We start from the raw sequence: 27941 nt of genomic DNA, 5'->3' as shown, positions 1-27941 counted from the left end.
ACAACAACTGATGTATGAAAAGAAGCTGGTTTGGCCTATTTGTTATTGATAACATCTACAACTACATGAATGAACATGAAGTGGCCTAAAATAGACAGACCCCCCCTCCCCCCCATGTATCCTTATTTATCCTGCTGTCTTCTTCATTAGGCATACTCCTTTATCTAACTAGACCTTTATTTTTAGCATTTCCACTTGACAAATTCATTTTGTGAATAAAACCCCTTGAAACCAGGTACCCGGCGTCTTGCAGAAGCTGATTTCTGCCAAAACCAAAACCGTGAGAGTCAATGGCTCCACAGGAGTGTTAGCACTACTCCGCAGGGTAATGAACTCAGTCAATTTCTGTGCAGAGAGCACATCTGCCATGAAATTTGTGAATGAAACAACTAACCTGGGATCAAAATACAAGCCCACTTTTTCTCATTAGGAGGGAGAGAGCTTCTGAGGAGAGGTGGAGGGAGCTGAATGGCAGAATTAATGCCGGAGAGAATACCGACTGTGAGAGGAATGAAGACAAACTGCAGAGGAACAGTGGGACATGGGCTCTCGGATGAAAACAGGGAGGTAGAATCCAGACACAAATGAGTGAAAGATCTTTTTCTTTTATCTCCCCGGCACAGGGATCCTCAGGTCACTTCTCTCTTTGACCACCTACCAACAGCCCAGCACAATTTAAACCTCACCTGTGGGTGCCCTCACAGCAGGGTTCCACACTGCGGCCTCACCTCCCTGGCTGCATGAAGAGTAAGAAACATGACCCCTGACCTTCTCCACTGTTCACTGCACTCGTGTTGTTTTTACTTTAATTTACACTCTCGCTTTTCCTTCTACAGGTTCCTCTTCTGTTCAGTGATAAAAAGCTTTGTTGAATAATGATAAGTGATAAAGGAAAAAGAAGTAGAAAAAAAGCCACTTCGAGATGATTAATGCGTAAGGAAAAAAAATCAAGAGTCTATCTTTAGTTTCTATACTTGTCTTGAAAGTGATTTTCTAGGGGAATAACATATATTTCATTATTATTTAAATGAAACGATGTGGGAAGATCAGAGAAGATAATCACTTTCATCTCCTGCTACGATGTCGTTGTGTTGAATAAACTCCTCCTTTACAACTCTCAACAAGAAATTTCTCATTAACACCCATGGTGAGAGGCTTATTAAGCGGGTCAGGCAGATAACATGAGTCCAAAGCTACAATTAGCCACGCTCCACACACTGCAACATGTGTACCGGCATGCTCTGCATTAGTGTAGTTAAGCCCTCTGTGCTTTGCTCATTCTTTAGCTTTGCTTGTACTCTACCCATGATGTGAGAGCTCTGCTGGAGAAGCTGCATAAAGAGGCTCATGAGCTTTAACATCATTCTCTGCAGAGGTCGATGTAGGGTTGCCGTGGGTCAAAGCCTATGAAAACAAATATCAACTGCTCGGTGTCAGTGCTGCGAATAAAACGTATTTACTCTGCCTAGTACTGGCAATCATTTTTATTATTAGTTGTTATAGATGAATAATTTGGCAGAATAGATACCTCCGCCAAGTCCCATTTTATCTGTAGAGATCCGAGAATTATTCTCTAAGAAATCAACATTAATATTGAAACGTGAAAAATACAAAAACTGGATCTGCCCCCTTGATTATGGATTCAACACGAAAAAAACCTCAGTTTTTTACCTTCCACCGAGTTTCTTGCTAATCCCTCTTGTCGCCAAATCTTCCACACAAGTCAAGGTATTTTTACAGCATTTGCCGCATATCATATTACAGCCAAATACATGACGAACTTGCAGGTTATCTAAATACTTAAGTGATCCTTAACAAGTCCTTCAAGTTGGATTGTTTGTTCCCCAATCAGCTGCAGTGCAGCTCTCGTGGAAGTTGCAGGAACCTGGTGTCTGGTTCAAGGAGGCTTGAGCAGAGGAGATGCAGATGTTTGATAACCCGAGGGCATAAATGAGGGACCTCTAGCCTGAGAGTGCTTTCTCTAATCACCACATCACTGCACTGACAGCCTCCACCAAGCCATTTTATAGATGAGACTGGGAAGAATGGGGAGAGGTGGCGGCTTCACCTCAACCTGTTGGCAGATGATGTGGTAGGAAGGTGAGGAGAGATTAGTGACCCCTTCTAACATGTGATATTTAATGGATTGTACAAGCGTCTGGCCCCGGGGAAAGAAGCCATGGAGGACTTATTATGCAGCAGCCTGGGAATTCGCCCTGTTTTACTGATCACGCCTCCATAGCTTCAAGGTGAACTAATCAAAAAAAAAAAGAAAAAGAAACCAGCATATGAAGCTGAGCAGTGAGTCACACACTACCACACTCCCCCATATCCATTATAAAACAAAGGGAAGATATGGGGTCATGTTTCTGTAAAGCTTACGTAAAAGTCTTTGTTACAACAACTGTTTTGTGTCTCTCACGACGCGGCGTCTAAGAGACACAGACGGGAAAACACGACGGAGTCGACAGCTCCGTGCCATCCGTAAACATGTGAGCAATAATGGATGTTTCCTTACACTCGGGTTCGTCATTTGTTCTCCGCCTGTTGTTCTGAATTTTGATGCCTGACACCCACTGTGCTGGTTATTGTTAAACTTTCTGCCTCCGAGCACTTCATTGAAAAGCCTCAGCGAAAATCATTATTCATCTCAAAATGAATACCGCAGGTAATGGTGACAGAATAATCCTGATTGAAAATTGTGTTGTGCGCTTGGAATAAAAGAAAAGCCGCATATTGCAAGAACACGGTGCTGTTCTTTTATGGTGAGTGTGAAACAATGGATCAGAGAGGAGGGTTTGGAATCGTTTAGGTATGTTTTGATACCAAATTGTTACTTTTAAAACAGTACAGGGCCTCGATAGTGACAGATGATACGTTTTCTGCAAGACAACGGTCGGCAATAAGAACTGCCTTTTTTTTTCTAAGCAAATTCGAGGTTTAAATTTAACATACAGTATACGCTGGTGGACGTAGATATGCAACTATAAAATAGTACAAAACTTTCAACAAATTTACATAACTAAATAAACCCAACTGTAATAAATTATACTAAATAACAGTTTCCCTGCTTAATATGGTGAAATAATAATCAATTGTCTCCTCACAGCCAGGCCTGGGACGCCCACACTGAAGTGTTCGGGAGGGGTCACGTTAGAAGTCCAACGCGGAGCTGTTTAGCTTTAGGCATTTTGTTGTCCTGTTGATTTGAGCTTGACGTATCTACTCGCTAACTGATAGCAGACGTAACCTGCTGCCAGAGACATGTAGAGCGTGTGTTGCCACCAGAGTTAAGAGTGTAATGTTAACTGGACACGTGAAATGGTGTCTATGTCGACTGTGAGCAGGGAAACTATTTCAGCACCAGGCTCAGGCAGTGAAACGAGACACTGTGCTGGGACTCGGTCCTTCAGGATTTCAGTGCACATCCTCCCCCCCGCCGGTGAGTGGTGGGTGATTTGCAGCACCGTCTGCTTAAATGTAGAAATAAACATGGGTGTTGTGCTTTTTAGGGCCCTTCAGCGTCTGACCTTGAAGAGCTCCTGTCGGGGCGGAGAGGGGGGTGCCATGGAGAGCTCTAATCAGCCTGTGACAAATCAGCCTCTTCTCCAGCTTGTTTTTCATTTGGATAATGCAAGCCTCCTCTCCTAAGTGATAAAACAACCTCTGTGGAGTGGTCTTTACACAGGCAGATTAAATGTGATCACCTTGCCAACATGCCCTGGAAGATTGCCATGATTAACAGGCAAAAGAGAATAATGATAATCATATGCGGGATAATAGCCCGTACCAAATGGCTGCGTGATCTGTACATAAATCACGGCCCATTTCCCACCCGAAAGGACATGGGTTTACCCTTTGGCTGGATTTCCCCAAGAACAATCTGGTTTTAAAACCCCAAAGTGACCTAGATCTGATTATTTCACTGCACGACATAAAACATACATACCGCTCAAAGTAAAATCTGTTTAAAAAAATGTGTTATTAAAATTCTAAAGATGCTGCAAACTGCAACCCACCTCGTTAATGTTATGTGGTTAATAACCTTGGGCAAATATTTGCTGGGCTTCAAACAACACGATAATAACTACATGAGAGGGGCAGAGTCGGAGGCTGATGCCTTGTCAAACAGCTTCAGTGTGTACACGCTACTTTAAAAGCATACGTTGCTGCATGTGTGTGTGTGTGTGTGTTTGTGTGCGAGGAGCCGGGAGTGGAAAATGTCACCAAGCGCAATTCTGGGTATTGCCTGTATAAAGGCCTAAGCACATCAGACAAGCTTAAGGCACACCCCAGTACTTTATTCCCCTCCGCAGGCAGAGGGGGTTTATTAACACAGGCTCTGTATCCGCACCAGGGAAAAAACTAAAATCTGCTGAAAACCGTCAACACCCCACGAATCAGAGGGAGTTCATCCACATAGTAGAACAGTGTGAAATTAATTAGCATCAACTCTATTTGTGATCTATGCGATACACGGGCAGATCTGGCATCCAGGTTAGACCTCTGACAGGCTTCGGCATTACCCACAAGCCCCGGGGGAAATCGACTCCAGAACTAATCCATACGAGTTGAGGGAGTTACATGATGAGAGAAAATGCAGAAACAGAGCACATTATTTGACAGGGGGAAGAAAAACGCACACAGAGAGAGAGAGAGAGAGAGAGAGAGAGAGAGAGAGAGAGAGAGAGAGAGAGAGAGAGAGAGAGAGAGAGAGAGAGAGAGAGAGAGAGAGAGAGAGAGAGAGAGAGAGGGGGGAAGAGAGAAACAAGTGGACCTGGATCTTAACATTTAGACTATAATGAGGCCTCCTCCTGAGACGACACGTGGGCAAAGGGAGAGAAAATGCAGAATAAACATGAAAAAAAAAAGAAAACACGACAAGAGAAGTTAAGCACGGGGGTCAGCGGCGTTCTGCGATGTAGACGTGGGACGGAAAAACAAATTGCGGCCTCGGTGGGCTGCTGCTCGCTCACTTTGTTCCGTTCATGGTGAAAAACAAAGGCGCTGCCAGGAAAAACTCTCCACTTTCAAGTTGCTGAAGGGAAAAGTCATTCCCCCCCTTTGAGACACAATTACCATGTGTAAATGGAAAGGTCACATTCGTCAGGTTACATCCTGTTGTTTGTAATAAAGCATGTGAAGTAAATACCAAATAGGAGGCTGTGTCTGAGTGATTGTGATGATTGGATGTGAGGCGCTAAACCTGCGTCACCGTGCATCGCTGCTTTTTTTCCTTTTTATCAGGACAAACTTTATTTGTATGTTGACAAAGACAATGAATTGCTGGAGCAGCTCCAGATGTACTAACAAGCTGAAAGCCAGGACATAGACATGGACAACAAGGTTAATCAAAGATAAGCAAAAAGCTATTGTGTGCTGTGAAGTGGGTGTGAAAGACATATCGTTTACTTTTGCCTACAGTCTGGCAGTTTATATATATCTATATATTATATATCTTTATATATTTATATATATCTATACAATGGCACCATGCAGTAACTGAAGCTGCAGACATGCTGTGAAGAAAACTGATTTTCTTTTCAGACAGATATCACTTTAGTTTTAGAGAAGAAAACACCTGCAGGTCCTTTTTTACTGGAAGAAGTAATAAAACTTGCATTAAGAAAACCTTTAGATTCGATTTGATGGTGGCTAAATAAATACAGGCTGTACATTACAGCTTGTTTGTTTCTTATGGCGAGACCTATCCATTCTTCTTTATTTGTAAACAGTAGATGTAAGTTGCCATATTGATTATCGCACTTCTCTAATGGGGAGATAATATTGGGTATCATCTATATCTATTACACCGCACAGGCTTTCAATTAAAGTGTGGTTTTGTCTCAGTTACTGTCGATGCTATTGTTTGGTCCTATTTTGATTATGAAAGTCATATTTTATGTGTTAAGCATTGTCGATATGAGGAGGCCTGGAGGAGGAGGAGGTGCTGATGTTAGAGAAGCCAATGGGAAGGTAAACTGCAGGGTTGTGGTGTGTACAGTCCAAATGCCTGGCAGTGAAAGGAAATTACATAGATTGTTAAATTACAGTAAATATAAAGGTGATTTAAAGCTTTAAATTGTATTGAATAAACACCGTAAACTGATGAATGCTTTGTCCACAGGTTTAAATTGACTTGTAGGTATTATTATGAGAGATGACAGCTGTAAGGCTTCATTTATTTCTATTGCGGTAAAAAATAATGGGATCCATAAAAGCACTTTATTGCAGAACAGTGCTGTTCAATGTGAGCGACTCTTACTGTGAAATCCCATCCATGGTAGGCTTTAATCTCATCCTGAAATATCCTGTAGAGTGTGTGGTTAGGAGGAACTTCAGAGGCTCTTTATTAATCGTGATCTGAACTCTGGGTTCCAATGATTTTCAGCTGACTGGCAAGAAAGACGTCTCTTTCTTTTGATCATCAGGGGCAAGAGGCGTAAGGTCACTTAGAAACACGATGTCTCCGTGCGACTTAACCAGGTGATCGTCCCATTCAAACAGTGGGGACAAGTAATGTTGTTCCAAAACCTCTGATCAGACTTAATCCCATGATGAGTCCAGGAATGAGACCAGAGTTGGTGCAATCTTAGGGGATCCCACATTCCTACAACACTATTAATATATAACATGTAAACAATATGGAGCTCATCGTGTGGATAAGACCAGAGACAAGATGCTTGTGAGAGTAAAATCTTTTGGAATACAAGGAGACGCTCACTCCATTGGTGAGACATTCTCCATTACATGAATGGGACTCTGTCCAAGTCACTGTCCCGGAGCCAGTCCCAAGATGGAGAGTGGCCCAGAGGACAAGAGCTGAGAGAGTGTGGATGGCCAAACTCAATACAGCTCATCCTAGAGGCCTGAATGAGAGGTGGCCCAGCTCAGTGGAGCAGAATGATGGCCAGTGCAATAAATTGTATCAACCTAAAACAAGCTCAGAGGGATGTACACCTCTGGAGCAGAGACGAAAGCCAGAAGTAAACAATCAACAGTGCACATTCATGTGTTTGTGAAGCTTTCACAAGAGGGTCAATTAGAGGGGGTGGGATGTTTCGGTTGCATTTTAAGTGTAGCCTGCTCTTGTTGTCTCTTCCAGGATAACCCACCCTAGCTTTAATTAGCATTTTGAACAGTTCATTGTTCCATGTCAGTCGTCTGTACGTTGCAAAGGTTCAGGAGAGATCATGGTTATAAGAAATAGAAATGGTTTTTTTACTCATTCAAATCTCACAGATAATGCAATTTCGAATTCAGGAGAACAAACGGACAATGTATTTTGTTTGTGGCTCAATCAAATAATCAAACTGATGAATGAACTATGCTCCACTGCAACATGTCACCTAGGACAAAATATTTTAAAGGTAAAAGACTGACTTTTCTTCTTTTTGATCATTTCTTCCCAGTGCCATCATACCTTGTGTAAATCATGAGGACAACCTTTCCAGGAACCAGTATCTGTACGATGTAGCCGTATTAACAGGTGTCCTCCTTTTCTATAAGCTCTATGGGCGTAAATAATGTGTGACCACAGCCCGTCAAAACATTGAATATCATTCCTCTACCACAAAGGGATGGAAGCCCCGAAGAAGCCAAACAAACAAGTTTAGTTTACAGCTGCAGCCTCACAATCAAACTAAACCTAATTTTGTGGCTAATTAGCAGTGTGCAGAACAAATACACAAAACACAAACAGATCCTTCCTGTCTGCAATGCTGACAAAAACAAATCCAAACCGACTGACCTGGTTCTGTTTCTGCTTTTATAGACAAAACCAAACCACTGCTTCACTGTTGGCAGTAAAATACTCATTAAATCAGCTAAATATGCTACTGTATCATCATTATAGCTCCAGGTAGAACAAGGATAGTTACTATCATTAATAACAGACATTTTTGGAATGATAACAAGTGATGAAAAGATCATGATACATATCTAAAGAAACTAAATTACTGATGAAAATAAATTATTGTCCAGCCCTAATAAAAATGTATGTGCACCAAAATTGAATAACACAGCAGCAAATTAAAGAGGTTTGTATTGCATGATGGCTTGTGAGATACATTACATGTCAATTATTGAGCTATATTTCTCCCAGCACCACATTTATTGAGTTCATGTTACATTCAATACACTCGCGCTGCCTCTTAAAATCACAACCCCTGTGTAGGTAGTTATCAATCCTGATCAATAATCAATGCTGGTCAGCTCAGGCTCTGAGAGCATCAAATGAAACACACATCCCTCGGGCTGCTATATCTCTACCCCCCCCCCCCCCCCCCTTTGTTTAAGCCCAACATTGATCCTCAGCTAAACCAGTGCCAGGTGTAATCCATTTCTGCTGAGAGCAGCAGCCGCAAAGTTTTTAAAGCCTTTTTTTCCTCTTTAGCAAAATAGCAGCCGGATAAACTCTGCACATAGAGTCAGAAATACTGCAAAGGGCTGACATTAAGAAGCAATACGAGAAGCTGAGATAGACGTTGTGGGATTGGAAAGAGTAAGAACAGCAATGGAATGGGCTTGTTCAAAGGGATAGCAAAAGCCAAAATGGCATTGACAGCACGAAAAGTGGAGGATTGAAAGGCATTACGGGACTATAGAGATTATTGATGACACATTTCACGAGTCTTTCCTGTTGAGACCCTGCGCTCCGATAAGGGGTGAACACATAATCAGAGATTTACACTGTTTAAGGCAATACCCTAAAAGCTGGGAGCCTGTTCCTCACTGGGATGACAGTGAGCCTTCTGCACAGCACACATGCACACACCAACACACAGCCAGACTCACACACAAATACGTGCAAACACATTAATGAACACAAACAGCGGCGTGATCCTGATCTGGCTCCTAACACAAGCTGCTATTAGCCCCTTAACAATTGGAGTTGATTCCAGACAGGGATTTTCAAACCTGAAAAAAATAATCTAAATCCCTTCCAAATGGTCTTAAAATAGTGAGAGCAGCTTGTCTCACTCGTTTTTGACGTTAAAACAAATACTGCCAAACAATAAACTATCACGATCTCCCCCCCGAGATCTATTTAACATGGATAATGTGTTGGATTAGGAAAGTGGGCTCAGAGGGGAACAGACTTTCGGCCTGTGGGGTTGAGGTCAACTCGTTTCCTGGTTAAATCAAATTAATAATGTTCATGTAAAGCTCCAGAAATCCGAACGGTTATAAAAACAAATTCGGCTTAAGTTCAAAATCCACTTAACTAAACAGAAAACTGAAACAGATGTGTGGTCTCAACAGATTTGAAGGAGACACAAAAGCAATTGAACCCAGGCCGTTGACATATTGAAATGTAAAGTCAGCGCATAAATGCAACGCAATAACTCCATCAGCATTTTATCCCTGGAGAACAAAGAGAAGCAAAGGAAATCTCATGAGACACAACCGTGGGGCAACTTTAACTTTCGGTCTGAAGTATTTTCTCTCCTCTGGGCTCAGAGGGTGAAACGGCCGAGCGTGGTCATTACCACCTCCTCGCTTTCTTTTGCGAGTTAAAGAAATGGAGGGCGAGCACTCCCTGATCCCTGATCCCGTCCCTGTTTCCTTCAAGATGCAGGATCTCATTATTTCAAGCATTCCTCAGAACAGAGTGGCTAATTTGAGGGCGCTGCATGGCACATATCCATTATGACAAACAGAAAATATCTTCCCTCTAGCTTCTGCCCATTAGCATTTAAAGAAATTCTCCGAGCATCCCTGTCAAGAGACTGACTTTATCATGCGTTTATTGAGATATCAAGAGATGGGAAATAAAACCATCGCTCCTGTGACAGATATTTAAAACGATTGGCCTCCTCTCGCTCGCTCATGCATGAACCTTGATTTTTATCCTGCAAAACACATTTCCATTCGTATCTCTTGCTCCGTTTCTCACTCGTCAACAGGTGGACGGGGGGAGAATTTGCTCTCTGGAGAGGGAAGCTGTCGCCACATCAACCAATGCATTGGATCAAGGCATTTGATTACTGGCTCCGAGTGCCATGTGAAATACGGTTCGTGGTGCATTTAATCTTGACCATGGAGCAGAGTTGCGCTCTGTGGCGCCCGTGTTCCAGGGTGGGAACTATGTACACTCAACATAATTACTATGTAGGAACGTTGCAATGTGATTTTCTAGATACATGGTTTAGATGCAGCCTCAGCTGAGCAGCAGCAGCCTCTGGTGTTAATTCTGTTGGGGCCTGTGTTTGGGAAGTTCTGTGGTTTTCATGTACAGAAAATAGCCTTTAAGCTGCTATGAGTATTTTAACAAGTATATAGCAATTTTCTATTTTTGGATGGTTTTGCATTTAATGATAGAACAGCGCAAGCAGGAAATAGGGAGAGAGAGAGTGGGCAACACATGCACCAAAATGTACTTAAATTTAGAGTTGCTAGTTGTCAGCAGTAACGACATAAATTAAATGATCATTGGGTTTCAACCGTAACCTGTAACCCTAACTATGTTACTTAAACCTGACCCTAAAGCTTAATATGAGAATCCATGGGGTCCAAACTGTTTTTGGTCTTGAAATGATGAGAAGCAATGTAAGCTGCCGCCATCTTAACATATCCAGTGTTAAATAGAACAAACTCAGGAATATGCAGATGCAATTGTTGCACCGATAAAAAAAGCTCTTGTCATGTATTTGGCAACAGCCATATATCACACGGTGATCCATTAACATATTGTTGTGGAGGGTATAAAGACATGCAGTTTCACTAACAGGCCAGTGCAGAAACACTACACAAACTAAGCCACAGCCACGTCCGGAATAACAAACACAGACTCATACACACAGTGAACTCTCCCCAAACACATACAAGCCTCTGACAAAAGCGCAGTACTGAGCTGTAGTGAATACGACTGTGTCCAGAGATCCATTTTTGTGCTGTTAAAAGAAGGCTTTGTTATGGCAGTGAGTGGGCATGCAGTGAGTCAGTGAGGGACAACTATTCGATGGGGAGAAGCCTCATTTTTCTAGCCGCTCCTCCCGGGTGCGTGGCCGGCCAGAGTGTTGCTAGGAGGAAGCTGGCACTGCCACAAATGATGACATTGCCCTGATAGACATCCTCCTGCTGTCCAAGAGAAAAGGGAAAGATATGAGAGATGATCTGAAACGCTGCTACATCCTCCTCCTCTTCCTCGCCGAATTCCCCCCTGCAGGCGATCTGCTTCTCTTCTCTTCCTACTCATCCCTTTTGTGTGTTTTCATGGTGGCTTTCAGGCATCTTTTTTTTTGTGATTATGATATTGTTGTTGTACAGCAAAGATAAGCTTCTACACACTGAAAGTTCATTTTTTGTTGTGTTCCCTGTGTTTGACCTCATGTTGCTCTCCTACTCAAGGCTCTTATATACTACTACTTGTCCGTTTCTCGGAGAGGTCTCAGCGGGAGACAAAGAGTCTTTTTGATTTTTACTTCTCCGTCAGTCTACGTCCGGAAAAAATTCACCGCCAAACCCATAGGTGGCGCAACGGAAGACGAGCTCAGAGAAGCCTACCCCATTTGGGAAGAAGAAGTCCAGAGGTTCTTGCACTGTTACCACCGCAGTTAGCATGGTGGCTAGCCTAGCCTGCTAGCGCCGTTTTGAAAGCTCATTATAACTGTATGTGACCGTGCACACATGCCCTCAGTGCTCTAACGAGCCACCGTCAGCCGGACAACTCCGCTGGCTTAACACACACGTCACATTAATCGTAGAATCATAGTTGTGTTCGTGTTTGTTGCTACATGTAAACAGGAAGTTTGAGGTCCGGAAATACGGAAATGACGTCATACGGAAATTATGTCGTTCGCGGACCAATCACAGCCAAGAGCGGTCCGTCGGGTCTCCAACATGAAGACGGATAGTTAGAAAAATCAGACGTGTACGAAAAGCTGTCCGACGCCCTCGGAATGGACGTTTCACGACGGATAGGGCGGTCTTATCTGTCCGTAATAGAAAAAACGGAGAGGCATAAATTGGCCTTCAGTTCATTCATTATTTTCCTCTCGTTGCCCGGGACACAGTATTTGCTGCTGTGCCAGTGGAGAAGGTTCTGACAACCAAGGACTTAACTGGCTGAGAATCACTAGAGCCAATCTTATTTTTGCCCAAGGGTGGGTTGGTTTGTGTGTGTGTGTCTGTGTGTCTGTGTTTGTCTGTGTGTCTACCTGAGCTGAGTCTTAGACACCCTGTTACTAAGGACACCAGCGCTAAATGCCAACCACATTGTCGTTTCGAAAACTTTGATGTTCCTTCTCCTGAAGTCCTTTCTCTTTTTTATACCTACAGAATGATTGCATTTGAAAATTAGCAGAAGAGAAATCTGCCGCAGTTTGATCCAATTTGATAATTTAAAGGCTCATTTGTACAAAAGCCATGATACTTGGGATTTCACTCTATTCCGAGAACCATGCTGAGAACTGGGACACGGTGACGCTGCCAGTATGCACATGAAATTCATATAACGGATGAGGATATGCATTATGTAATTCCCTTATGTGGGGAGTGTGGGCACAAGCTCATGATATTTAAAGCCACTTGTTATGTGCCTTCACATTCTGGTCTCCTATATTAAATGCATGCTGTTATCTAAGGGACCAACCCTGACCAGCCAGTCACATTCTGATGATTGACTCCCTTCTGAGGAGGAAATTAAGAAGGCTCTTTGCTCTGCGTGGTATCTATCATAGAGTTAATTTAAGCCGGCATGGGGTCAGTGACTGTATTTGCAAGTCTAGTAGGAACCACTCTCGGGGATGAAGCTGGTCACTTCTAATTTAGATAAAAGTGTAGGTAGAAATTAAAGGGTTTCTACAGTTTGAAATTTCTAAAGTTTAGTATAGTGTTCAGGGGGAAATAATTCAATAGGATAATTGTGATGGTCACTCAATGTCCAAAGATGGACAGGATGGATGGATGATGTGAGAAGTTCTCTAAGAGAGTCAGTGTCCTCTCACCTTCCTCCAGCTGTTATCTGTCCGTCTACCTAACTCAACCTTGGGTCCTACACATCTACAGCTGAGACAGTTGGACTAAAACACGAATATGTGATGATTTGGCTTTAGTCTATGTACTGTCACCCTGGGTTAGAGAGGCCCAGATGTAAGACAACGCATCCAAAGTGAAAAAGAAAGTATGAGCACAGACCAAATGGATACACATCTCCACAACATTCAAGAAGACACTCCCCATGTCGCTTTGGTTCATCTTGTGACGACCATCTACATCTGTAGATTGCTGCTTTTCTTACTGACTCAACATCCTTGTGCATTGTGTGACACACCTACACACATTGTGCTTATAGCACTGAAGAAGATCCCTGAAACAACTCCACAAGAAAATGAAATGGAGGTAAAAGAGGTTAAAAAAAAGAGGTCGGACTAGGTTTTGCTTTAAGTTTATGCATGTCTATCTGGACTTCTATCCATAAACCAGTGCTAATGTTTGTTCGAGCATGGTAACAGGCTGGAGGCTTGACTTCTGGGAGCTGAACCTGGGTCACAGCAGCTGCTTTTTTGTATATTATGACGCACGGTAACATGCAAACACGATATGTCAACGTTCAAAACCAGCTTGATAGGTGAGAGACAAACGCTGTAAATGCTCCGAAATGTACACTGTGATTATTTACACAATCCTGAATAGGCTTTTAATCCTTGGAGAGAAAAGTAAACACGCAGTGATTGAAGGGCAGCTGAGAAGTGTAGCTGCAAAGAGCTCGGGAAACCTGTTGCGTCTGAGCCAAACAAAACAAATTGTGTGTGTCTCAGAGTGACACAATAATGTGGGATGTTGAACCTGCTCCGTCTCATCCAAGTGAAATAATGGAATAAATCGCTCACATTACCTTGGGTTTGAAAAGGCTTAAAGATGCTTTATGCTAAACGATGCTTTAACACTGCTCCGTTCATCACCTCATTCTCCGAGTAAAGAGATTAACCTGTTTAACTACTGCCCAGCTGGAAGTCTTCACGTCTGACAAAATATCTGAGGGCCTGAACATACGAGGGCATGACACCTGTGTACCAAGCAAGAGCAGTGATGCTAACGACAGCTGCCACAACAGGACACATCACGGTGGACGGAGCCCTGATGCTCCACAACCATTCAAAACGGCCACAGCACTGCTTTACTTAAACGGGTTAAATCTGAATGTGAATGTAATGTTCTATGGTTTAGGAGGAATTTATTAATAGATTAACACATATTGTAGCTTCGATCTGCACATTTGAGTCACACGAGCAGCGTGACAGTTGTTTGCCAGTCACCACCACTTGTGCCAGTGTGAGGTATCTCAATATGTCAACTGTCGGATGGATTATCATGAAATCTGGTGCGTGCATGTTGCTCAGAGATTGAACCCAAACATATTTTGGTGATCCCTTCACATTTCCTCCAGTGCCACAGAGGTTTTAGATTTTTAGTGAAACGTCTCAACAAATTTTGGACGGATGACCACGAAGAAAAAAGAAACAAAGGAAATTGCCTGTCAAGTCGCCATACGTACGGCAGATTATAATCAGCTTTAAGTGCCTTGAACGTCACCTCGGGGCCTTGAAATAACACTGTCAGAGAACATGAAGGATCTGGGTTCTAGCACAGATCAGTGCCTCAACGTCAGAACCCCGCTGAGCGCCTCACTGGCTCCGGCTGACAGCATGAGCGGCCGTCACCATGGACCCGCAGACCGGTCATTTGCAACCACTTCTGCATAGAAAGGTGTTCGTCATCAGAGCGGCACACTGGTCGTCTCCGGCTTCTATAGCTTTTGCAGAAAGAAAGGGCTCCATAATTAACATCCACCTCTTTCTTGGTGGTGAATATGTCAGTGATGTGGTGTTTTTCGATGAATGAGGTCATCTATTGTGTTTAGAAGCTCTTTACATTGAGATAACAAAGGGACAAAGAGATTTAATTTGGTCTGTGGTGCAGGAGTTCCACAACGTGTTGTGATTAAAACCCAGAGATGACAACCTGCTTTAACAGAACCTATATAGATCTCATTTACTTGGTAAAAGTTGGCCCTGATGTGGATGGATTTGAAAACATGACCTACTTAATTCGGAAATATGTCATCAACATGTTTTTAGAAACAATAACAAATCAATTATTCATCAGGGACTTGGGGTATTTTTTTCGTTCCAATTAGCTGCGGAAGTGTTTTTTCTACATTTTCAGGCAAAAACAGGTTAAACGTCTGATGTGAAAGAAGAGAAACGTTTTCTCTCAGCTGTGATGAGATCTGTTCAAAGGGAAAACATTCGATGAATGAGCACAGAAAAGAGTCAAAGAAAGAATCAAGGTACAGAATCAGTACAGTGTGAGCAGAGCAATCAGCCTGATGGTTTTCACTGTAGAGGAAAAGTCTTATTCATCAGCAAAACAGTTTGAAGCACATTAATATTCGGATGCGCTTTTGCACTCCAAACTCAAGAGGTTCAAGCTGGTTTATGATTTCACTCAGACAGCGCTGACACACCAGCTCAGCCTCATCTCTGGACAAGATCCATGTTGCCTGGGCAGCGTAGACGACCATGGAGAGGCCGAGGCGCGGTGAGAAGGCCGAGGAGGGATTCGTGTGACAGATGGTCTCACTCTGTGACTGGGTCTCAGGGCAGTAACGCAAACAGTGGCTGCCCAAAAACCTTTTGGCATCTCTTCACCAATGAGTCTAGTAAGATGTTTAAAATGACTTTGCCCCACTTGTCTTCTTGTCTGTTTTATCTTTCCCCTACTTTCCCCCTAATCTCCATCAGCCCTCCTTCTCCCTCCTGGTTCTTCACTCTACTTCACCCCTCCAGCCGCAGTACGACTCCTATTCTTCCCCTCATCTCTCTCCTCCCTCTCTGAGCAGAGTGTGAAGTCGGAGATGGTCGCTCAGCACCTCTGCAGCCGACTCCTGTTTAGTCTCTAATGGTTTTTCTGCTGCTCGTTTTCCTTCCGGGAATAAAGTCCTCTTGCCGCCAATGGTGCAGGTGGTGGGTAGTAAATTATCCACACTTCCCTCCCCCCGAGCCAGTAGAGCGAGTTACACCCTCTCATCTCAACACTATTATCATGACACCACTGCTCACCAAACGACTGTAGCACTTGTCAGCAACAGAAAACACAAACTGTCATCTCAGCACATTATGCTGGTAACATGTGGGGCTGCGATGGAGTGCAGCGGACAGCGGCCGAGGGCCTCATCAGCATCAATCTGATTGGACATAACATCTCCTCTGGGCCTCTCTCTCTCTCTCTCTCTCTCTCTCTCTCTCTCTCTCTCTCTCTCTCTCTCTCTCCCCCCTCTCCCCCCCTCTCTCCCCGCCCATCCCTGTGTGTTTTGTGTGTCTAAGTCTTACTCCGTCTCTCTCACTCTAACAGGTAGAGCAGTATTGATGGCCGATCCCCAGCGGTGGTGGGGGGGCTGTTTGGGGTCATGGTAAAGCACCAACATCTGTCACAGTGTTCTCTGCAGCTTGTTATAAATCTGTCACACTGCAGAAGACAGGAACATGAATAAGACATGGGGCCAAGAGACCCGTGATGGGGGAAACATATGTTGCGTGTTCATGTGTATGTAGAACAGGCCGATCGGTGACTTTGCGTGTGGCCTGCTTGCAGGTGTTTTGATAATTCCACTCCCTCTTTAAGCCCTTCATCAGACATCAGGTGCCGCTGCTGTCATATCTGAAAATCAATGCAGGCGCTTAATGTCTCTCAAGCTGAGATACATTCAGAGCCAGGCCAGGATACAACTGGTTTCCTGATGCCAGCGTCTGTTGGCGGTAAAGGGTCCAAATTATATTGTGCGAAGCCAAATTTGAAAGAATCCTGCATCACAGGAAAAGGAAACAATCAAATTTGAATCCAGATCTTTGTATACTTTGCCAATTACCACCTATCTGCTGTTAAAATTAGTTTTCTCCCCATCGTTTTACCTTCAGAGACGCCACCATACCGCCAGGAAGCCATTAGTCTGCCTCATACACAGTGACCTCACAGCACATCCTCGATAAACACGGCAGTATGAGGAGCGATGAGGATGCTTTGTAATCAGCCCTAAGCTGTCTGCCAGTGTGGCACCACCGGGAGTGATGAATACACAAAGGCACTAAGATGCGATGCGACTGCCACTCTGTCTAATTAGCACAATACAGTGATTCTGTTTACATCGCAGACCGAACGTAACTTCCTCATTTCCTGAAAAACCGCAGCTCATTATTTATTTATTTACGTGTGCGTAGAAAACTTCTCTGTCGAAAACTTCCCCCCCCCGCGCTTCACAACCAATCTGGCCCCGTTTACTCAAATTAAAAAGATCCGTGCTCGCGGTGACATTTCGCACATGGACGATTATTCCTTTGAATGTAGATCAGACGTGGCATTTAAGTGAATTGATGTCGTTCCTTTAAATTAATCAGAAGATCAGCGGACACAGCGTTCTGACTCCAAAGCAGAAATCGCTCTACCGACTTTCAAGTCTTCACCTTTTCTTCATAATTCATTCCCAGAAATGTCTCTGTGCTGCTTTCAGGAGCGGCCTGAGAATGACCAGAAGAGACATCCGGTACCGATGTTGAGACTCTGTCAAACAGGAATCCCACTGCAGGAGCGAGCACTGACCAAGTGGCTGTTTCTCTATTTTAAAATGACACTTTCTCAGCCGAGCTACTCCACAATTTTCCTAGATCCTTCTGGCCACTGCAGAAGAAGCCCCCTGCAGGGAAATCACTGGTTTATTATCACCATCATTTTGAAATGGCTCAAGTGCATCATTCTCTTACTTCCTAATCAACCGCTTCCCTTAATAGAAGTTACATATTTTCTTTCCCATTACCTGGACCCCTTGTGTTGATTTGTGCACTGGCGTGTGAACCCCCAGCCGGCACCTAAAGGTTAACCCGATGTGTGGCTGCTGTATAGTGGGCTTCACATTGTGAAGGGATTAAATGGTACAAGGTAAGTCTCTCCCTCTGCTGCAGCATCACTTAGCCGATTAAGGTACCAGCAGCCCTTTATACAGCCCATTGAGGAGCTTATGATGGATTAAAATAACCATTGGGTAATTAACAGGGGCTGGTAAAATGGCCTGATCATCCTCTCTCTGTGTAGAGCTGGTCAGAGGAAAAAAACAAAAAACAAATCCATTACCAAGATTTATACAACATTATTAAATTCATGAGGACAATAATAGTGAAAGGGCTGCATTCCATCACGTTTAGCGCACATCTAGTAATGAGTTGTCATAAGCAGAGCATCAGATGCAGGATATTACATTACCCACGCCAACACTTGCAAAGGAACAATTATTTTGAATTTGGTCATTTCAGACTGAGCCAAGGGAAAAAAAGACAAAACAGAAATCCATCGGCTTAAAGGCACAAAAAGGATGGAAAACTTGTTCCTCCTTGAAGTTACCAGGGCACGGGGGTTAGATGTAAATGGAAGGTCCCTCGTATCGTGCCATGTGTGAAGAGATGGTCTCACTGGGACTATTCTAATGCAATTAATGTACATTACAGGGAACTACTTTCACTGACCACGGACCATTACTTGAGTCTAAATGTACGCTTTAAAATGTAAGTGGAACAATCAGGCTTTTCACACAATTACATGGACAATTTATCAAAAGTCCAGTGTGTAAGATTTAGGTCAAAGGGATATATTGGCAGAAATTGAATATAAAATAATCCTAATAAGGATTTCATTAGTGTGTAATCATCGTAATTGTACGAGTTGCAGTTGAATGGGTCCTTTACATTTAAACACTTTATATTTACATCTGGAGCAGCTCCTCTATACGGAGGTATTCAGCTGCAACATGCAACTTTCCCACTAGATGTCACTAAATTCTACACACTGAACCTTTAAAAAGTCACCTACATTTAATTCCCTGGTATGGATTGGAAGTCGATTAGTGTAAATAACAGAATATAATTTGTGCGTTTCCAACATTTTAGTTTAATCTGCGAACTAATGATTCTCTGCATATAACTGTTTGTCACAGGTTGTGATCTCTTCCTGTTTTCTGTTTTCCTTTGGTCCACTCCAGAGGGACGGACGTGAAATGTTGTGCCGACATTCAGAGATAAATCCTAAAGCCTCATGTAAACCCCCCTGCGTTTTTAATTTGCACCAGCAGCAGGTTGATCTTTTGTTTTGTGTGAAATATCTACACGGCGATCGGGTGGATTTCAGAGGAAAGAAAGATATTCACGGTTCCTGAATGATAAACAGCTTCGTCAATTCTCTGACATTTCATCTGGTGCAAACAAAAGATCAACGTGTAAATCTGTCAAATACTTTGTTTATGACCAAATACCTGCAAAACTAATGAAATTCCCACCTCGAGCACTTTGTGTTTAGTGCTAATCTACAGTTTAATTATAAGACAGTCGCAGAGAGCCTGGATGTGTTTGGACTCTACGGGAGAACACCAACATTTAAAAAATGAATTCTACAGTCACATGAAAGCCTGAGCAGGGAGTTTTAAATTTGTGCAAATATGTGACCATCTGTTGGATCATCTAAAGAGTCTGCAACAGTTTTTAAATGCTGTAAAGAAGATTAAATACGGGAGGTAAAACGAGAATTTTACAGTAGCGCGATTGTAACAAGACAAAACCATTTATCAGCATTTCTATTTCATTTGTTGACTCAACAAAACACAGCCACATGTTTGGCTTCATTCCTGAGCCGAGAGGAACATGATCAAACCAGCACACCAACGTGAGCATGAAAAAGGCATGTTAGCATTGTCATTGATAACACATTAGCATGTTGACATTTAGCTCCACACACTGCTGTGCCAGAGCAGCCTCACAGAGCTGCTGGCGTGGCCGCATGCTCTTGTTTAATCTCACTGTGTTTGACAATGCATCTGCACCAATGACAACTTGACCCTTTTGGTTTTCTGTCATTTGTATTACTGCGCATTTTCTCTATTTTTTAGGGGTTTCTGTAATTTACACCAATTGTTGCAGAAGTGCTTTGAGGTTGAGCCCTGTCCCTTCACAATCCTGACGCCTCATGTCGCCTCCATATCGGAGCAATAGGGGAAATGCTTACTTGGGTAATTTATTTCAAGAGGCTCTGCTTGTGTCCTTTCAGCAACTCCAGCAGAAATAGGAAATAAAAAAACTAACCTTACTGGAAGAACCTTTCCTGAAATATGCATAGGTTTGGATTTACATAATCACACAACAAGGTGGAATCTTTTCTGTCACCTTCCTCTTCTGGATAAAGCGCAAGACAGAGGAGCTTATAGAAGCTTTGTATCCGTCTCAGAGGACAGATTTCCACTTCCACACCAAGCGAGGGTCACAAATGAACAATGTGTAAAGTGAAGTGGGAAGTTTTACCTTGAGGCTTCAAACTTTTTTTTTTAAGGCTTTTACTGACTTTGCTAATGTTTTATATCCCTGTGAGACCCAGACTGTAACCGCTGAGCCATAATTGTCTGTGACGTGTTAAGATTGATCAGGATGGCTGGACGTGCATTTAAATACCTTCCCCTTCACGGAATTATGTATAGTTAAAAAAGAAACAGGATTTTGCTCTTTTTTAAATTCTAGCTGTTGCCTCACCTTGATCTCTATAGAGTATGTGAACTCAAAAAGATAAGCAGATATGAGTAAGGGTTGTTTCACCGATGTTTTATTTTGTTCTTCTCACTGTGTCGCAAAGCTGTTGGTATCTAAAGACCATCCCTCTCATGACAAGTATCGCTACTTGAGAGATAGATATTCTCCATTCTCCAGAGTCTCCAGCCTATAAATAGGACAGCATCTGCCAGTTGTGTGATCAGGCAGTTCATCCAGTCTGACTCGAGCTGTCATCTTTGAACGATAAGAGAATGGGCGGACTCAATAGTTTCTGTGTGACATCCTTGTTAATGTATGCTCCACCCGAGCAAGGGCGAAGGGAAGCAAATAAGGACAAACATGACGCTGCAGCTGCTCCTCTCACTGGGCTCGCAAATTTCCCCCCCATCACCTCGCCCTTATCTTAATTCTCCCTCTGCAGTTCTTTTGTCCACTCATGTTTATTAAAGTCTTGATCATCCTTCTCTCCTTTTCTTTCGCGCCACCTTACTCATGGTTATTCGTATCCTCGTTGCTCTCCTCACCCTCAATCTCTTCAATAGCCTCTATATTCTCCTCCATCAGCTCATCCTCATTCCCCTCACTCTCCTCCGTGTTTGTGCCCCCCCCTCCGCTCCCCCTCCCTCCTTGCCCGGCAATGGGAAGGACCTGACCGCCACTCACAGCGGGACGGCGGCAAACAAAAGAGCAAAGCAAAAAGGTCACCCTTTACTTTCAAGTTGTCACTTAGCACTCACCACCCTGCCTATGGTGTCAAGAGCAAGTCAGGGGGCCACACATTGATCCGCGTGTCATCGCCTGCACATTACTCCCCCTGCTCTCCACAATTCAAATGCCCACTAATCAGCCACTTCAGTGGATCTGTGATTATCAGGAGCCCGACTGTAAACAATAACTAAGCACGTTAAATGATGCCCAATCAAGGGCAACAACAAGGCAGTTCACTCAGAGAAAATGAGTCATTTTCAGTAACCACCACTGCAGTGATGAGCCCTCTTCAAATCTTCTCTGCTGTTTACAGCATCTACATCTTCTGTAAGCCTGCGATATTAAATATACATGTCGTGTAGGGGCTTGTCAGACTTTAAGATTATTAGTGTGAGTTCAGTGAGCTTATTCTCCACCAAGTGTGGAGGTTTAATGTGGATAAGTTTCACTGGTGGTAAATTATTTGCTGGAAAGTCGGCTTAATTGATGCACTTGCGTCTCAAGCAAGAGTAAATGAAAAATTTGTCAGGTCACGCGTGTGTTTAATATAGAATTTGTTATCGTATCTCTGCAGCAGAAAGCTTTGGGATTTTTTTTCTGTGTACATCAGTTTATTTAAAGAACCCGCCTGCTTCAAGTGAGCCTCATCGGGATGTAAGATTATAACAAACAAAAATCAATGTGAACTACAATGGCAATCAGTAAAGCACATACATCAGCCGAGGCAAAAATATCCCACACATGATTGTCTAGTTCTGGGAGGAAAGATATAAAAAAAAAAGGGAAGTGGTCTGTAAACCTAAATGTTGTATTTGTCATTAAACATTGTGCTAAATAGTGGAAAATCAAGATCCGTGAAATATTCCCAGAAAACTGAAATAAAAACAAAGAATCTGTATGTTGAGGGCCAACTGTTGGTCAGCAGGTAGAGAGGGCCTTCCAGTAACCTGAAGGTTGGTGGTTTGATTCCCAGATCCTCAAATGTGCATTCATCATTAAATAAACAGTGGAAAAATCTAAAATTAAGAAAAATTTTGGCGACTTTAGCTCAGGAGGTAGAGAGGGTTGCTCTCTCAGTCCGGATGCCAAGGTGTTCTCGAGCAAGATACTGAACCTCAAGGAATGTGCTGACAGTGTGCTATAGACGATTTGCAGCATATAGTAGAAGTATATAAATCTGTGTGTGCATGTGACTTGTTTGGCAGTATTACTAGAAAGGTAAGATATAAATACAGCCCAGTTACCATTTTACCATCTAAAGAAAATAAAAAATAAAATTCTGGATCCAGCCTTTAATCCACATTAACACCAACATGTTACGAGTTCTTCTCAGGCCCCATCCCTCAAACCAACAAACATAGACAGGTGAAAACATGACCTCCTTGGCAGAGGTAATAATAGTAATAACAATAATTATAATAATAGATATCTTTAACAAACACAGCAGCTAAAGGAAACTGGATATGTATAGCAGAAGGCGGAGCATATTATCATCTTTCTGTGCCTGTCAGTGGCCCCATGAATATCAATGAGTCATCAAGGCCTTTGTGCAACAGGGGACAAAAGTCCAGACTGGTAACTAAGAGCAGGGGACATAAACAGCCTTTGAAGGTCCCCGGGAACCTATTACAGTCCTAATGATTCTTTTCAGCTGAAGATTTTTTAATCACTTTTGCAATCAACAGTATGGGTCCAGCTTCCAACGACAGAGAGAGAGAGAGAGAGATATAACCTTGACTAAAAAAATATTTCATTGCTAATTTCCTGCCTGTGTGGTGGAGGTGTGTGTAGCCTACATTCTGCAAAAACTACAGGGAATCCATGATGAGGCAGACAAAACATGTCAAGGGAAAAAGCACTGAGGGCTGATAAATGTGCAAGAAGAGGATTGCAGTGCTCATCCTTCAAAACAGACATAAAAGCCATAAATGTACTTTCTCCCCTGTCATTGCGTAAGTGGCGGTCTGGTGCTGGAATCGCATTTTATCATCTTGGAATTATTTTGGATTTCACATCTCCTTATAGCTGCTGTGCTCTAAAGCAATGGTTCCACCTAGCTTTGCAACCATAAAATACACCTTGATTTGGTACAGCAGCGGCACACACACACACACACAGACACACACACACAAACACACACACACACACACGCGCGCACACACGCACACACTCGGCGGTTTTCCTCAGATTTACATGGGCCATTATCATTGCCTTGCTCATACTGCCATCGCACTGACTGATCAACATATGAATGAACACCAGCTCAAGAAAATCTGCGCAGTGGTGGTGGAGACTTTTTACTTGACTGAGTGAAGACGACCACTCTCACATCACCAAAAAAAAATTAAAAGAGCAGGGGGAGTTTATTGAGAAAAGGATCCAGGGGGAGCCACTCTTACCTTCCTGCACAGCCTGGAAAGGGTTGTTAGCCTCGATAAGTTTCACAGAGTGGGTTATTTTCTCGCTCTGCAGAATGTCGTCGTTCAGACTCAGGTCTGAGATGGCAAGTTGGAAAATCTCATCATCCCTCACTGCGTTTTCCTCAAATATGGCACCTGTTGAATAAAATGTCAGGTTATTCCTTGGGGGTATGGGGGAAAACGTCGAGGGAGTGTGGTTCGCACTGTGTGGGCTGGAGGTGGAGGAGAGGTGACTGAGCCAGACGTTTTGGCTGTTACAAGCTTTTTTAATGTGATTAACCTGTCACGGTGATGTATGACTCGATGACAGCAGTGGAAAGTAAATCGTATCTTTAGCGGTTTATTCATCCTCAAAAATTGCGCAACTTGTGCGCCTCCATCGCGCCCTGGAAGCATTTCAGCACCATGGAGAGCGACGGAGCCTCTTCACGCTGCATTACATAAAGAAACCAAACTTAGAAAATCTGCTCCACCAGTGAAACCCTGACCAGTGAGCAGCACAGGCCTCGTGTGGGAGGCACACTGATGCTTCACTGCCCCCCCCCCCCCGCCCCAAACTCCACCACCTCTCTATTTTATCAAAATGGCATCAGCTGCTGCTGGGAGACGCACATATATCACGGGGAAAAGGGTTTCAGGAAACGAGAAAGAACCCAAAACGTTATGCGGGGCATCAGCCAATATTATCTGGACGGAGTCCCACTGCTGTATTAAGCTGGTGACTGAGCACCTGCTGCTTGCCAGACTGTTGCAGTAAACTGTAAAGCGGCAGCAGCAGCAGAAATAGCAGCAGCGGCACCGAGACCAGATTTGATCTCATCGTGACATTGACGTTTTTAACTGAGATTTAAAAAAAAAAAACGTGATTATAAGTGGCTACGTGACTGCGTGCGTGCGTAAAATAGCAGCCACCGCAGACCAAGGCGGGTTATTCCGTGTATCTATGTGCGTGTGCAGAGGGGATGTCACATTTCAAAATTATAATAGAAATCTGTTTGAGGACAAAGATCGGATCAGACACCCGGGTGTCATGATGAGTCTAACGCGTCCCTGGATCATCCCCGGAGGGAGAGGCAGCTCTGGTTTGAAGTTTCAGTACAAAGAGGCTCTATGCGTTTCGCATCTCTAAAACCAAACTCCACTGACATTCCCTCCGTCCGGTTATTGACATTGCAGTCACGTTTCGGTGAAAGTTGAGGCTTGTCGGCTCCAGACAAGAGGTAGCTTAGTCTAAAAAAGCCTCAGGGGTCTGGGCCATTGGATCTTAATTTCGTCAAAGCTCGACTGACACGGGCCCTCATGCGTAATTTGGTTTGAATTCAGAACACAGGCAGTTCACAGGCCGAGGAATAAGGATTAGATGTGAAACCAACGCGAATGCAGTGATCAGCAAAGTGGAATCCTGCGTAAACAGGTTGAAAAATAACTAATAGTGATGAATAATGAGACAAGGTGAAGGTCTGCGGCGAAGCCATTTACAAAACAGCAACTTTTAAACTCGCTCGAGAGTCGAGGTGTTGCTCGAACACAGGATGCGAGCTGAATAGACGATTCATCCCGCCCTCTCGCCATAAACCCTGAGATGAACGCAGATCTGCGCCGGCTGAGCTTTACTCCCGCACCTCCTGCCTCTTGCACCTGTCTCCTCCAAACCCGCACGCGGATTCACCGGACGCTTACCGATGTGTATGATGGAGTCCGCTCTGGCAGGATTGCATTGCAATATCCACAGGGAAAGAGAGATCAGCAGCAACTCCATCTCGGGATTTCAACGAGGCGGCTCATCCAAGCTCCGCTCGGCTGTCCTGTTCTTGTCCAAATGGAGCACCGCAAAAAAGGGAAAAAGAAAAAACAGAAGATGATCAAAACCTAGTGCGTAACAGAAGCGCGTCCCTCCTCCTGGATGAGCAAACACCGCATGAAACCCCTCTGAAATGACCAGCTCTTTCCCTCCCTCTCTCTTCTTCTTAATGGACAAAAACAAGCCGACCACAGGAAGGTGGGCTCAAGAAGAGGATGAGGAGGAACCGGACCCGAGGTGAGACCGAAATACAAGACAGGCAGCCCGGAGAGGGAGACCGGCGTTACCTCACTCACTCTCGCCTCTCTCCCTGCGCTCCGGCGTCTCAAGCATGGCAAGCAGCACAAAATGCGGAGGAGGGACACCCCCCTAACTACACATGGAGAGACACTCGCTCCTGCACGCACACACACACATACACACACACACACACACACATAAAAACAACGCACTCCTCAGTCCTGTCTCAATCACGTGACTGCAGAGCCTTCACGACTCTGCTGCTGTCCCGACAAGCTGGATAGAAATGATTTGGACTGGAGCCGGAGAAAGACGCGCGGAGAGCCGACAGCTGAACTCAATGATGGAAGGTTCCAAAAGGCAAAAAAATATAATAATAACAATGATAATCTATCAGCTCTCTATTTGGTGGCTGAACAGAAAATGATAAAACGCTCACAAGCAAGAACAAAAAATGAATCCCAACAAATGCTCTGGCTGGAGGGATGAGGAGTGGACGGCGGTGGTTACTTTTTTTTTTTCTGGGAGAAGTTGGCGTTTGCGCACAGAGGAAGACTCTGGCACATTTGTTTTTTTTCTTCCAGCTCTCTACTTGAGTGGAGACGACGGCGGACCGCAGCTGATGGGGCAGGGAGACGGATTTACCTCCTGGAGGAGAGAGAGCTGATGGATGAGGACAAGGAGCAGCCACAGCGCTTGCATGGAGGAGGCGCACGGCGCAGGAGCTGCACGAAGGAGCGCAACATCTGGGTTATTTTTACCAAAGCTGTGTTGCTCAGTAATTGATTGTTGACGCCCTTCGCTTTTATTGCGGGATTATGTTCATTTCGGGCCAATTTCATTGTCATGCACAAATATTTTGCACGGGGTTGCCATGAATTCTCACTTTCACGCCTCGCAAGGCTCAATGCCAGTCGTGTGCAGAGCTGCGATGAAGAAGAGGAGGATGAGGAGGAAGAGGAGGACGACGGGAGTTTCTTGATGGGCATAATCTTACAATTAAAGGATATTTCTCGTGGCTGCAACAAAAAACGGAAATATCTCTTAATTGTCTGGTTAAGTCTTTCAGAGGCGCAGAGAACAAACTTCCAGCAGGACACGGGAGGTGCACAGATCCTCCACAGAGACGCATGAGAGAGGAGGAGGAGGAGGAGGAGGCACCTGTGGAGCAAACAGCAGCTCCCTCATAACTTTGTTGTTTATTTGTTGTTTAACATCAAGGAAATCATCGCTACTCGAGAAGACTAAAGAAATCCACATCTCTCATGTTTAAAATCATGTTGTGCATCATCTGCTGTTTCATCCCGGAGGAGAAATAAACATCCGTGGCTCCAAAGTTGTTGTAAAACCACACACTACCCCTGCTGGCCACCTGTGGATACTGCAGATGTGGTTACGCAAAAGAACATCTCCATTTTCATTTTTTTCTTTACTGGTCATGTTGTTTTTTTGTGATTTGAGGCTGAATTACTGTGTAATTTAAAAAGAAAGTATTCTGACACACTGTATTTTAGAACCAAGTGTGCCCAAAGAAATTTAGATAGTGCCTGGTGAACGCCAGCTCACTGTGTGATCAGTGTGTATATGTAATATTTGCTTTTACATCTGAGGGGAGGAACACACTAGGCTATAAACAAGAATTATTGCCCTGTTGAATCCGATTACAGCTCCTACAACACAGTAGATCGAATCAATTCGATTTGATTTTACATTGCGCCAAATCATAATAGAAATTATGTCAAGGCAGTTTACATAGAAGGTCAAGACCCAACAGTTCCCACAATTATCGATCTAGATCAATCCAGACTTGTTCCATTGGGATCAAAAAGGAAAAGGATTAGCATCGCTATTTGGGTTTGAGTTGACAGGTGTTCCAAAATACCATCAAATATTAAATCATAAGTTCATTGAACTATGAGGCAATATGTTTTTGAGATTTCACCAATAAATTATTGATTTTAAACCGGATTAACCGGCATTTCACACAAGGTCTTAAAACCATGTCATTCTTTGTGACTTCTCGTGTTTATTATCTCCGAGTGTGATGCAAATCTGACATTTCTCTCTTCTTCTGTTGAGGGAATAATACACGTCGTGCGTCTTGTACAAAATCTACATATGAATAAGAAGCAATCTGCTCAATCTGACAAACATCTATAGTCACAATGAAGACGAACAACATGCGTCATG

At 43.6% G+C, this 27941-nt stretch overlaps 1 protein-coding gene across 1 annotated transcript in view; it reads right to left on the bottom strand.

Moving 5' to 3' along the window:
- grid1a (glutamate receptor, ionotropic, delta 1a) overlaps positions 1–25469 on the bottom strand; it is a 213958-nt gene extending 188489 nt beyond the window's left edge. The window contains exons 1-2 of the mRNA XM_061087538.1: positions 25391–25469; positions 23690–23845 (exon numbers count right to left, since the gene is read on the bottom strand). Coding sequence (XP_060943521.1) covers positions 23690–23845; positions 25391–25469 — 235 coding nt within the window. The remainder of the gene's footprint in view (positions 1–23689; positions 23846–25390) is intronic.
- Between the last annotated feature and the right edge of the window lie 2472 nt (positions 25470–27941).

This window comes from Limanda limanda, chromosome 15, assembly GCF_963576545.1.
Source record: "Limanda limanda chromosome 15, fLimLim1.1, whole genome shotgun sequence".
Taxonomy (NCBI): Eukaryota; Metazoa; Chordata; class Actinopteri; order Pleuronectiformes; family Pleuronectidae; genus Limanda; species Limanda limanda.
Note: the sequence above shows the minus strand (reverse complement) of the source record. Positions and strands in the feature narration are given on the sequence as shown.